Here is a 14431-nt window from a genome sequence, read left to right as displayed (position 1 = left end):
GAATTCCCTTTGAGGGTCTATTTATCATGCAAGGATGTGTGTGGATCTTTGTATATATGTTTTATTTACATATAATATGAGGATTGGTCACTAAGAAACTACATACCTATTTTTGCGTGGTTTTATATACATTGTAGCTGTGGATTCAAACTCTCAAACTTTGCAACCAATAACATTGGAATTGAGAAGAAGGAAGATATCAAAAGGAAGTGAAGTCCCCTTAAAACGTCCTCGGCTTGACAAAAATTCATGTGAGTCTTCAGTTTGTGTATGTGTGGCTAGAACTTGACATCCATTGGGTTAATTCCGCTGTGTTCATCTTGTCGCCTATTCCTTATAGGCGCTGATGCTTGTCCTTGATCACAGGGGCTAGTGTGAGCGGGATGTGGTTGGATCAGAGGAGTTCTGCTAGAGGAAAAATAAATCTCAGAGCACAAGCTGTGTTAATGTTGGGGTCAGTAGTGTTGTCTCTATACCCATAAACTACATCTGATATGAATTCCACTGGAAATTTAATGGCTTAGGAAGGGATGGATTTCATATGCTGAGTAAAACTTTAAAAATACTATTTACTGATTTTACTGTATAGTACAGGGAACTATATTCAATATCTTATAATAACCTATAGTGGAAAAGAATCTGAAAAAGAATATATATATATGTACACACATACATATGTACATACATATATGTACATACCTGAAACTGTCACTTTGCTGTACACCTGAAACTATCACAACATTGTAAACCAACTACACTTCCATTAAAAAAATACTGTTTATTGATTTTTTTTAAAGTACCCTGTTGGCTCCAGAAAGGATTTGTGATGGCTCTAAGGCTCTGTAAACCTTACTGACTTGGGAAGTTAGTATGTAGACTTCTATGTTGGAAAGCCCCAAAATAAAACTTGTCAAGATTGGGACACGACCTTGGCACATATTTTCAGATCATGAATCCTTAAATTAGGAAAATTATATCCTGGCAGAAGGACTGCACCTTTACTTAAAACTATAAACCAGGATAGGGTATTTCCTTTCATCATTGATCTAATATTCCAGAAGTCTCTGGTTGAAGCCCTTATAGAGGCATCCAGTCCAGAAATCTGTAGTAGCAGAATTATTTCTTCAGGTCTCTTGACTACAACTCTCTTAATGGTTTATAGCCCAGGAAAAGTCAAAAAACTACTCGGAAAACACTGACAAAGACTTATCAAGGAGACGGTCCTCCAGGCTGTCCACTAATGGGACCCACGAGATCCTAGATCCTGGCTTGGTTGTATCAGATTTGGTTGATACGGTTACTACTGATCCTTTGCAAAACACATCTGGCACCAAGGAGTCTGGAGAAGGTGAGTCAGAGTCTGTTCTGGAATGGTCTTGCCAACCTACTCCCTGTCTAATGAGAACCAGTCTAAATCAATCATTGTGTACTGCCTTATACAAGTTTTAGATGGTCTTGAAATCAAGTTATTGAATTGGCTGCAGTGTTTCTTATATTCTTCACTGAAGACTTAATAGACAAACCTGTTTGCATTTGTGATTGGTTTTGCTTATATATGTCTGAATGTTGGGTTGGAGGTGCAGTGCTTGAAGAGCCCTGTTCCTGTTTCTGTCTTTCTGATGCCATCTCACTCCAGTCCCTCTGCCTTTTTGTTAATATTTCCAGCAGATCCTCCCTTCACTTTAGCTTCTTATCGGTCTTCGTCTTTGGTATGCCTACAGCCCTGGCTATGTGTGCTGGAACCTGTGAATGTATTCTTGTATGCCATGAAATGAATGGTTTCCTCTAAAAAGACCCTGGCTTTATCAGGTTTTTTTGGTTTTAGATTAATTAATTAATTAATTAATTTTTGGCTGTGTTGGGTTTTCGTTGCTGCCCGTGGGCTTTCTCTAGTTGTGGCGAGTGGGGGCTACTCTTCATTGTGGTGCGCAGGCTTCTCATTGTGGTAGCTTCTCATTGCAGAGCACAGGCTCTAGGAGCACGGGCTTCAGTAGTTGTGGCTTGCTGGCTGTAGAGTGCAGGCTCAGTAGTTGTAGCCCATGGGCTTAGTGGTTCCATGGCATGTGGGATCTTCCCGGACCATGGCTCAAACCTGTGTCCCCTGCATTGGCAGGTGGATTCTTAACCACTGTGCCACCAGGGAAGCCCCTTTATCAGTCTTTTGTGGGACTTTTGGTTCTCAGATTATGTACATGTATATATTCCCCAATCTTTCTTTTTTTCTTCTAGGTCAGTTGAAATCTCCTTTGGAAACTGGCCAGGTCTCATCTGCACTAACTTGCCACTCCATTGGGGATGGATTGGGGCCTGCAGGCTTGGAGTTGAACTGCAAGTCAATGGGAGAAAACACTATGAAAACGGAACCGGCTTCTCCCCTTGCTGAGTTACAAGAGATTTCTACGGTGGCAGGTTCATATTTAGAGTTAACGTAATCCTCTTCTTTTGCTTCTCCTTTGATTGTGAACTTAAAAAATGGATTTTCCTAATGATTTTTTTCACCTTTTATTAATAATATTTTCTTATTTTAATGCTATATACATTTTAAAATGCTATATACTTGTCATTTCTGATATTGCCAATTTGGGTTTCCTCTTTTCTTGATTAGTATAGCTAAGGATTTATCAATTTTTGTTGATAATTTCAAAGAACCAACATTTTACTTTAGTTTTCTCTATTTGTTTTTTTTTGTCATTGATTTCTGTTTTGATCTTTACTGTTTTCTTCCTTTAAATGTTTCTAGAAACATAGGTCATTAATTTTAGATTTTTCTTCTTTTCCAATATGAGCATTTAAAGTTATAAAATTTCCCACTAAGCACTGCTTCAGCTACATCCTACGAATTTTGGTATGTTGTATTTTCATTTTCATTCAATTCAAAATATCTACGAGTTATTTGTTGACTGGGTTACTTAGAAGTGTGTTGTTTCATTTCCAAGTATTGGTTTGTTTGTTTGTTTTTTTTAATTGATTAATTTTTGGTTGCATCGTGTCTTCGTTGCTGCGCACGGGCTTTCTCAAGTATCGGCGTGTGGGGGCTACTCTTTGTTGCTGTACGCAGGCTTCTCATTGCAGTGGCTTCTCTTGTAGCGGAGCATGGGCTCTAGGCGCGTGGGCTTCAGTAGCTGTGGCTTGCGGGGTCTAGAACTCAGTCTCAGTAGTTGTGGTGCATGGGCTTAGTGGTTCCACGGCATGTGGGATCTTCCCGGACCAGGGCTCAAACCTGTGTGCCCTGCATTGGCAGGCGGATTCTTAACCACTTTGCCACCAGGGAAGTATTTTGTAGATACCTTATTGTTACGATTTATAATGTAATTCCATTGTAGTCAAAGAACATACTCTGCAGGATTTCAATCTTTTTTGTTTTTGTTTTTGGCTGTGCCACGCCAGCATGCGGGATGTTCCCGACCAGGGATTGAACCTGGGCTGTGGCAGTGAAAGTCTGGAATCCTAACCACTAGGCCACCAGGGAACTCCTGAACTGTCCCCTTTGTAATGTGAAGTATAACTCTGGCTTTGGTGATAGTCTTTTACTTGAAGTATACTTTGTCTCATATTACTCCAGCTTTCAAAAAAGGTACTCCAGCTTTCTTTTGCTTTCTGTATGCATGGTATATCTATTTCTATCACTTTTCTTTCAATATAACTATTAACTATGTCTTTAAGTTCCAAGTGTGTCTTTTATAGATAGTTGGGTTTGGATTTTAATTGCAATGTTTAGTTACATTAAATGAAATTATTGATATGGTTGCTTTTAGGTCTACCATCTCGCTTTTTGTTTTCTGTTTATCCTGTGTTTTGTTCTTTTACTTCTTTCTTGTTTTTTCAGGTCAGTTGAATTTTTTAAAATCCCATTTTAATTCATCTATTAGCTTGTAGCTCTACTTCTTAGCATTTGTTTTAGAGGTTACTCTAGGCATTATGATATATATATATATATATATATATATATATATCCTTTTCATGGTTTATATAGAGTTAATATTGAACCACCTTATGTAAAATGTTGTATAATCCATTAACAGCCCCTTTTTGTGCTCTAGTTATGACATGAATTGTATCTATATGTGCTGTGAAGTCCACTATTTAGTATTATAATTTTTGCTCTGAACAATTATGTATTTTAAAGAATAATACAAAAGAGATAGTGCTTTACACATGTATCTACCATATCCAGTGTTCTTCGTTTCTTCTTCTTCCTCCTCTTTTTTTTTTCTGTAGTGCAGGTTTCCTGGTGACATTCTTTTGGTTTTTGTTTATTTGAACGTAACTTTATTTAATTTTCATTCTTAAAGGATATTTTCACTGGATATAGAATTGCGGGTTCACAGTTTTTTCCTTTAAGTACTTTAAAGATGTTGTTCACGGTCCTCTATTGTTTCTGAAAGGAAGTTAGTAATCATTTATATTGTTGTTTCCCTGGTTGTAATGTGTTTTCTTTCTGGCTGCTTTCAAGATTTTCTTCTTTATCTTTGGTTTTTAGCAGTTTAACTATGATGTATTTAAATTTGTTTTAGTTTTGTATTTAACCTGCTCGAGATTCACTGAGCTTGAATATGAAAATTGATTTATTTCATCAAATTTATGTTAGGCCTTTAGATATTGTCCCACAGGTCACTGGGACTCTGTTGTCTTTTTTGTTTTCATTTAGTTTTCCCCCTTCATTTTCAGATTGAAAACTTTTTGATCCGTTTTCAAATTCTTCTCTCAACTCCAATATGCTTTTAAGCCCATCCAGTGAATTTTTTATTTCTAGTACTTTTTAGTTCTACAATGTCCCTTTTATCTCCCTAGATTCTCTGCTGAGATTTTCAGTCTGTTTATTCATTATGAGCGTAGTTTATTATTTTATTTTATTTTAATTTATTTATTTATTTTTAAAATTTATTTTTGGCTGTATTGGGTCTTCATTGCTGCACGTGGGCTAGCTCTAGCTGTGGCAAGTGGAGTCTACTCTTTGTTGTGGTGTGTGGGCTTCTCACTGTGGTGGCTTGTCTCGTTGCGGAGCACGGGCTCTAGGAACGTGAGCTTCAGTAGTTGTGGCTCGTGGGCTCTAGAGCTCAGGCCTCAGAGGTTGTGGCACACAGGCTTAGTTGCTCTGCAGCATGTGGGATCTTCCTGGACCAGGGCTCGAACCTGTGCCCCTGCATTGGCAGGTGGATTCTTTTTTTTTTTTTTTTTTTTTGCTGTACGCGGGCCTCTCACTGTTGTGGCCTCTCCCCTTGCGGAGCACAGGCTCCGGACGCACAGGCTCAGCGGCCATGGCTCACGGGCCCAGCCGCTCCGCGGCATATGGGATCCTCCCAGACCAGGGCACGAACCCGTATCCCCTGCATCGGCAGGCGGACTCTCAACCACTGCGCCACCAGGGAGGCCCGGCAGGTGGATTCTTAACCACTGCGCCACCAGGGAAGCCCATGAGCATAGTTTTAATCAGTGCTGTCTACCACCATTTAGATTATCCTGACGTTAATCCCCATTGATTGACTTTTCTCTATAGGTGACACTTTCCCTTTTCTTTATATGTCTAATGTTTTGGACTATATCCTGTGCATTGTGAGTGGTAAGTTGTAGTTTGGATTATGTTATGTTCCTCTGAAGAATAATGATTTCTTTGTTTTAAAGGGCAATTCATTTGGCTGAACTCAAACTCCAAGTTCTTTTCCTCTGCAAGGGCAGTGTCTGAAACCCCCGTTCAGTCTTTGAGCCTTAGTTGGTCTTCTTGAAACTCTATACGTTCAGAGATCAGCCGTAGATTTACACAGAATTTAAATGCATTTAGTGAGTCCACCCTTTTGTGGCTCTCTTCTTTCTAGGATTTTACCCCTCACTTTCTAGCTGTTGTAGTTGCACTGAACGTTGTCTTCTGTTTCTTTAGCCAGTAAGACTAAAGGGTTTTAGCTACGCAGTGCTACTTACTGGAGCCTGCCTTTAGGTGAAAAGCCTCGAAAAATGGGAAACTCACCTAGCGCCCTTCTCTTATTCCAAATATCCGACTCCTGTTTCTGCCTCTCTTTGTTGCTCTTCAGTGCCTTTAGATATTTGTTTTTTTATAATTTTCCCCCACAGTTTATAATGGTTGTAAGCAAAAGGTTTGTTTCCATATGAGGTCTTCTACCATTACTGAAAGAAAAAACTCTACCTTATGATAATAGACATACAGTATAGGAAGTTGTGCATATCCATGGCTACACAGAGGGATTTTTTTCTCTGAAGTAGTGATTGCTTGTTGCATTAATAGCTATTTGGATGTTACTGGTAATACAAACTCTTAGTTTTGGTAATGTTATGTTTGTGATAAATGGTCCTTTTTGATGGATATTTAGATTATTTCTGAGCAATAAGAAAGTATTTCAAACAATAATGTAGTAATTCTTGAACGTTTATTTTTGACTGCTTGGTGAATAGACCTATAGGATATATTTTGTAACTGTGATTGCTGGATTCAACGGAATGCAAGTTTTAAATTGCATCAACAGATCACCCTTCAAAAAGACCATTCCACTTTATATAATGACCAAGAGTATGGGAGAGTATGTTTTCCCTACATTCTTGCTGTCTATGGATACTATTCATCGTTTGAATTTTCTTAAATTTATGTTAACATTAGAAACAAGGTTTTACTTTTTTTTTTTTTTCGGTACGTGGGCCTCTCACTGTTGTGGCCTCTCCCGTTGCGGACCACAGGCTCCAGACGTGCAGGCTCAGCGGCCATGGCTCACGGGCCCAGCGGCCATGGCTCACGGGCCCAGCCACTCCACGGCATGTGGGATCTTCCCGGACCGGGGCACGAACCCATGTCCCCTGCATCGGAAGGCAGACTCTCAACCACTGCGCCACTAGGGAAGCCCAAGGTTTTACTTTTTAAGTTGTATTTTTTTAAATGAGGTTTAGCAGTTTTTCTTTTCTTTTTTTTTTTTTTTTTTTGCGGTACGTGGGCCTCTCACTGCTGTGGCCTCTCCTGCTGTGGAGCACAGACGCGCAGGCTCATCGGCCATGGCTCACGGGCCCAGCCGCTCCGCGGCATGTGGGATCTTCCCAGACCGGGGCACGAACCCGTGTCCCCTGCATCGGCAGGCGGACTCTCAACCACTGTGCCACCAGGGAAGCCCCTTCATATGTTTATTGAATATTTTTATTTATTTATTTTTGTGAATTGTCTTTTCATATTCTTTGCCCACTTCCCCTAGGATTATTTGTTTTTGTTATTGATTTGCCAAGTGTCCTTTGTATATTATTATTATTATTATTATGAGTTAATTAATTTATTTTTGGCTATGTTGGGTCTCTGTTGCTGCACGTGGACTTTCTCTAGTTGTGGTGAGTGGGGGCCACTCTTCATTGTGGTGCACAGGCTTCTCATTGCAGTGGCTTCTCTTGTAGTGGAGTGGGGCTCTAGGTAAGCAGGCCTCAGTAGTTGTGGCACATGGGCTCAGTAGTTGTGGCACGTGGGCTCAGTAGTTGTGGCACACGGGCTTAGTTGCTCCGCGGCATGTGGGATTTTCCCGGACCAGGGCTCAAACCCATGTCCCCTGTATTGGCAGGCGGATTCTTAACCACTGCCACCAGGGAAGTCCCATACATTGGTGTCACTTTTATTTATTGTATTTCATAATACTGAAATTAAAAAATTTAAATCTACATTCTTTTTTCCTCAGTATTTGAAAAATATAGTTATGATCATAGTATGTGTATAATCAGTATTATTACATATGCATTTTCCCATATTATAAACTCCATATGAAAATCATTTTAATTATAATATAAGCCACCCTTTAAAAATCTTGATGAGATCAAAATATGTCTTCTACCCACGGCTCATGTTCCAAGGTTTGATCAATATTCATCTTTAAAAATTTGTTTATTTTGTAAAGTTTGACTTATCATTAATTGAAAGAGGTAGAATAGGGGAGAAGGGAATTAGTATAGGTAAATTCTGGTGTTTCCTAAATACCCGTGAAGGCTGAAGGGCTTGTAGGATAGCCCTCTTGTGGACTCAGCTATATTATGAACTAAGGCAGATTTAATGGGTGGAAGACATGGCCTTATTGGAGAATTTAGCCAGGAACAAGTTATGGAATCAAAACTCATGAGATTCTATTGATGACTTGGTTCTGGACCTGGGAAGTGTTCCTTTGATAAACCTGGGTGGTCTGTAACTTTCTTCCTTCACTTGTGTGGAGAGGACAGGCCCTGTGGTTCCTGGAGCAGAGCTTCCTGGGTATGTATGAGCCCAGAGGAAGAATGAAGAAACTTGTGGAGATTCGTGGGTTGCACATTGTTCGTGGAGATTTGTGGGTCACGCATTGTTCCTGGAGAAGAATGTGCAGACAAGCTTTTCGTGAGAGACTCAGGGAAATAGTAGAGCTTAAATGAAATTGTCTTCCTGTAGTTAGGGCCTGAAAGGTGAGAAGAGATGCTGCACACATGGATGTGGAAGCTCTGGTTGTGTATCTTGTTTTGCTCAGTTCGGTTAGAGTGTCCTGTTGACCTGCTAAGTAATAGGCGCTGTGCTAATATAATAAGCATCAGTGGTGGAAGATCAGTCAGACTTAGTGCCTGCCTGGGAGGCATGACGTTTAAGCTGAATCTTGATGGATGTATAGCACTGTCCCATGAGTAACACATGAGGCTTAGATATTCCAGTAGACGAAACTATATGAATAGAGGATGTAGCACATCTCTTATTAGGCTATTTGAAATGGAGAGAAGGTAGTCAGTTGAATATTTAGTGATTCTGTATTTTGACACTACATACTTGTGACTTTATTTAATATAAGCTGTCATGAAATCTATACACTTATATACTCATTTGTGTTATACTAAATATAAATCTAATTTATATATTTAATAATTAATGTAAGGTTTGAAATTCTTTGCCTTTCTTCTGGAAAGGCAAATTTCGAACATTAAGAGTAGTTTAAATTTTGTCCAGTGGTTAGGGCTCAGCGCTTTCACTGCTGTGGCCTGGGTTCAATTCCTGTTTGGGGAACTAAGATCCTGTAAGCTGTGTGCATGGCAAAAAAAAAAAAAAAAAAAAAAAAAAATGTAATTTAAATTATAAATAAAAAATTTATTAAAAGGTTAATGACATTTAAATATTTTTTTTAGTAAGAGTTTTATACTGTAAAGACTATGTGTCTACAGAATTGCATACTTTTGTTTGGATAATTTCAATTTAGATTGGAGGGGCAGATTTTTTTTTTTAATAAACAAATTTATTTAGTTATTTATTTTTGGCTGTGTTGGGTCTTTGTTGCTGTGTATGGGCTTTCTCTAGTTGCGGTGAGCAGGGGCTACTCTTCGTTGCGGTGCTTGGGCTTCTCATTGCGGTGGCTTCTCTTGCTGCAGAGCATGGGCTCTAGGTGCTCGGGCTTCAGTAGTTGTAGCATGTGGGCTCAGTAGTTGTGGCGCACGGGCTTAGTTGTTCCACGGCATGTGGGATCTTCCCAGACTAGGGATCGAACCCTTGTCCCCTGCATTGGCAGGCAGATTCTTAACCACTGCACCACCAGGGAGGTCCCCTTCTTCTTCTTCTTCTTCTTCTTCTTCTTCTTCTTTTTTTTTTTTGGTCTTGATCAGATTCTGTGTAGTTAACATAAATGCAGTGGCAGAGCAGTTCTTTGAAAATAGTAAACTGAAAGTACTCAAGTATCATTCCTGGCTCATCCCTGGTGCCTTTATGTTGGTCTTCTTTTCCACTGGGTCCAGAGTGTTATGCCTCAGCCATGTGAGCTTGTGGATACAAGGGCTCTCTCCTTTCGTGCTGAGCCTCCTCTCAGTTGCAGGGCTCCTCTCCTCAGCCTACTTTCTTCCCTGTGAGGGAAATTATTAAACTTGATGCGCAAATTTGGTGGAAATTTAATCTCAGAATTTAGTAGTCCATGTTTTGGCATGGAAAACTCTCTATAACAGCCATGTCCCTTAACTCAGCAGACTGAGCTCTTCATTATGCTGTCTTAAGGGTGGTGTTACATTAGACATCACTTGAAATTGGAAATGAATTGTTCCTACGCCACTGGGAAATATGCTGAGCAGATGAGATGAGTGAGAGGACTAGGTCAGAGGCTAAGTCCCAGTGCTTGTTTTAAAGTTTTCACACACATACAGTTTCTGTCTCATGTCAGTTAATATAGCTGCATCTCTGGTTTGTGGAGAAGATGGAAATAAGGTAAAGTGAGAGTGGCACAGGTGAGTCTTGGGAAAGATGATAGGAAGATTTTTTGTTGTCTTGCTTCTTTATGTTGCACATAGGATTTTCTGGGGAATAATTTTGAAACCACTGCAACTAACTGAAGCACTTGCCCATTTTCCAAGAGAGTGTATAGTAATGGTAGTGGTCCAATTACCTGGATCTTGAGCTATGAGGAGTAAAAGCAGCATGGATCCCATTGCTGTTCTCTTTTGGAGTAGGCTCTAAGCTATTTGCTTTCATGACTTAAACGCCAGAGGGGAATGCAGTTGAAATTGTTCTACTTGGGTAAGCATTTGTTTATTCTGTAAAACAGAAATTAGAATAGATGTCCTTAGAAGTTGCGATCTCAGATTAGTCTCTAAATCTGGGCCCAGCCTATTTGGTCATTCACAGATAACCAGGGCTGTTGGAAAATGGGCTGCCGTCCATTCGTTCATTTCAGTCAGGGAATATTTAACAAGTACCTACTAAGTGCCAGACTCTCTTCTAAGCTGTGTCATTTGTGAATATTCTACATGAACCATAGAATGAACAAGAGAGAAGACCCAATAGAAGTACAGACTTATTCAGCTAATTTTTTTTTTTAAACTAAATACCTGTTAGAAATGGGGTACTACCATGAGGTGTAGTGTCCCATTGTTATGTTGTTAGTTATAAAATGAATAGGAAGTTATTTGTCATTGAATTATTAAACGTTTACAGATGATTTACTTGTAAATTAACCAGGTTAGTTTCAGTGTAATGCCTATAATAGTTCTTGCAAATGATTTATTTTTAAATTAACATGGTCCGGTTTAGTTTAATGCTTACGATAGTTTAGGTTTCAGACACTTGTGTTCTTCCATGTTTTCTTGAGTAGGAGAGTGAGTCGTTGACCTATAGCCATTGTAGTTTGGGGAGTTGGGAGTGTCTGTGGTCTGTCATCAGACATATAGTAGTGGAACATTGGCTGAGAATTCATTGTTCTGGGGGTTAGAGAAATGAATGAGACATCTGGTCAATGTCCTTGTAGGTCTTTCTGTCCAGAGGAATGAATAAGACTGCAGGTACCTGCATTACAAGAGAGACAGTTAAGGTGGTGTCATGAGAAATACTTAAAACTATGGGAGAGAAAACTGACAGTGATAATGTGTGCCTGCCACATGGAAGTTGAACTCAGGATTAGCTTGTTGAACCCCTACTATATGCCTTGGAGCTCTGCTGTCAGTGAATGCGGCACTCTTGGTCTTAGTGTTCAGTAAATGCTCTTTGGATCTGACTATGGAGAGAGGTGATATTTAGGTTGGTGGTTTGGGGGCAGGGGTGGAAGAATATGGAACTTGCACAGGGCCTTGAAGGATGAGTATCACTTAGGTATTTGGAGATGGAGGCAGAGCAGTATCAGCAGCATAATAATAGGGTGTTTTCTGAGACCATTAAGTGTGCTTTCTGACTTAATTGCAGGCTTCCTGAAGTGGGTTAAGGCTGAGCAGGTAAGTTGCTGCCAAACTGAGGTCAGTTGCTTTGAGTTGCTTTTCTGTTTATGGAGCTATTGGAAATGCTTCGTTTGCAGGATAGGGAGATAGCCATCAAATGTTCACTTGGATCTCTGTTGGTAAGGTTGCTTTCCTCCTACTTAGCTGTTTTGTGGCCTTAAGGCATTTTAAAGTATTTTTGACAATAAGTTGCAGACTTTTACCCCTGAATATTTTGATGTATATTTCCCAAAAAATGAGGGCATTCTCTTATGTTACCACAATTATCAAAATCAGGACCTTATTCAAACTCCACCAGGGATTTCATTGGCACGTTTTACCTCATTTATGGAAGTGATCTTGTCTTCATTCAGCACTTTCTTTCTTGGTAAGTTGCTTTTTTATATTCATAAATTTGTAGAGAAATCTAGAAAAATACAAGAACAATGAAACTAACATTCATGTTTCCCACCACCCAGAACTGTTGGTATTTGGTCTTGAGTGAGTGCCTCAGGTCCTTACTCTGGCCCGCAGTGGCCCTGCTTCTTCTGGCCACCTGTAACCTCTCCAGTTTCATCTTCCCTCAGTCTCGCTCCTTCCTGCTGCCCCTGCTCCAGCCACAGGCCTCCTTGCTATTCTGTAAGCACAGCAGGTACACTCTCACCTCTGGGCTTTCATTTAGCACACTTATTATTATTTTTTTTAAATATTTTCTTGGCCGTGCCGTTGCGGCATGTAGGATCTTAGTTCCCCGACCAGGGACTGAACATGCGCCCCTTGCACTGGAAGCGCAGAGTCTTAATCACTGGACCACCAGTGACATCCCTCAGCACACTTTTATTGAATACCTTTTATTCCCAGCCAGAGCAAAATGGATCCATTGGAAAACTTATTTCATCAGTCAGTTAGTGGGTAACATTTATCATCAGATCATTCATTCAGCAATTGCTTGAGCATTTCTTAGGTACCAAAACTTTGGAGGGGGGTGAGAGGAAATCTGGAAGCGTTAATGAAAACACAGAAAGATGAATAAGTTATCTCCTTGACCTCAGAGAGACACTTACTTATAAGAATGGATCGTTCTGGGGCTTCTCTGGTGGTGCAGTGGTTAAGAATCCACCTGCCAACGCAGGAGACATGGGTTCGAGCCCTGGTCCAGGAAGATCCCACATGCCACGGAGCAACTAAGCCCGTGCGCCACAACTACTGAGCCTGCACTCTTAGAGCCCACGAGCCACAACTACGGAGCCCAAGTGCCACAAATACTGAAGCCTGCGCACCTAGAGCCCCTATCCCGCAACAAGAGAAGCCACGACAATGAGAAGCCTGCACACAGCAACGAAAAGTAACCCCTGCTCATCACAGCTAGAGAAAGGCTGCGCACAGCAACGAAGACCTAACACAGCCATAATTGAATGAATGAATGAATGAATAGATTGTTCTGGATACTTCCAGTTGACTAGTGGTGAATAGCATTATTGATTGATCATTGTCCAGCTTAAGCATATGCCATAATGTTGACAACTTTTTCCAAACAAAATTTCAAGTACGTCCTATTTTTTGATGCAGTGATTCTTTTCCAACGTATATGATCAGATAAAGAATCTATTTTGAAAATAAAAGTGAAAAGGTATTTTAATATTTTCTAAGATATTAAAAGTTATATCAGTTAATCATTAGTATTCTTCATTGAAAAACAACATGGCAGGAACTTAAGATCATTACAGACTGTGCACTTAGTATGGTCATCACTTTTGAGTCATAAGGAGACAGCAATGAAAGGTTTTATTTAATGATGGTTTTTAAAATTTAAATTTGATTTTTCACAATTAAAACACTAAGGAATACTAATTCTTTATAAGTACTACTTCTTGATGAATTTTCACAACTACTCTGATGTAAAGGCAGTTAGGACCCTTATTTAAAAATTATTAGGGCTTCCCTGGTGGTTCAGTGGTTAAGAATCCGCCTGTCAATGCAGGGGACATGGGTTCGAACCCTGGCCCAGGAAGATCCCACATGCTGTAGAGCAGCTAAGCCTGTGCACCACAACTATTGAGCCTGTGCTCTAGAGCCCGCAAGCCACAACTACCGAGTGGCCTACTAAGGAGCAGTGTGTGGTACAAGTGATGTCAGTACTCCAGGCAGGGTGGTGCCTTTGGAATTCTTTAATGTGAGGAGGGGAGGAAGTGTTGATCTGGAAACTGAATGGTGTTCCTGGTGTTTCTTTTGGAACATGGGCTTAGTGGTGAGTACAGGACATCCAGAAAGATTGCTGGGAGAGAGGGGGGGTTGTTGAGAACTCATTCACCAGGAATGTGTTATGTAAGTAAGCAGGAAGGAGGGCGGGATCATCCTCAGAAACATCCAGCGAGGCCCCTGGAGGCCAGGATGCTGCTGTTTTAGTCACTGTTTAGAGGTTGCTGTCCTGAGCTGGTGCCAGTCTTGGAATTTCTAACTTGGGATGGAGTCATGATCTGAGAAATCTGTGTGAAGGAGGCTCTTGGGCAGCAGGAGGAAGAGCTGGGAAGGCAACACTATCTAGTCTAGAGCAGAAGAGGGGCGTTAGCTGCATATGGAACAGCTCTGGCATTTGAGGCAGCTCTGCCATCTTGTGGAATAAATGCTCAGTGATTTTTGTGAGGGCTGAATGTGGATAGCCTTGGCAGGGTTGCTTTCCTCACACTTAGCTATTCTGTGACCTCAAAGTATTTTTTAGATGTATTTTAAAGACGTTTTTATTTTGAAATAATTTAAGACTTATAAAAACTTGCAAAAATAATGG

The 14431-nt window shown here is 40.3% G+C and overlaps 1 protein-coding gene across 1 annotated transcript in view; it reads left to right on the top strand.

Annotated features, from left to right (window-relative positions):
- Positions 1-14431, top strand: part of PHF20 (PHD finger protein 20) — a 135775-nt gene that overhangs the window by 64495 nt on the left and 56849 nt on the right. The window contains exons 10-12 of the mRNA XM_082645833.1: positions 138-251; positions 1163-1348; positions 2230-2409. Coding sequence (XP_082501959.1) covers positions 138-251; positions 1163-1348; positions 2230-2409 — 480 coding nt within the window. The remainder of the gene's footprint in view (positions 1-137; positions 252-1162; positions 1349-2229; positions 2410-14431) is intronic.

The sequence above is a fragment of the Mesoplodon mirus genome (genome assembly GCF_964341445.2).
Source record: "Mesoplodon mirus genome assembly, chromosome: 15".
Lineage (NCBI taxonomy): Eukaryota > Metazoa > Chordata > Mammalia > Artiodactyla > Ziphiidae > Mesoplodon > Mesoplodon mirus.
This window is presented reverse-complemented; position numbering and strand designations above follow the sequence as displayed.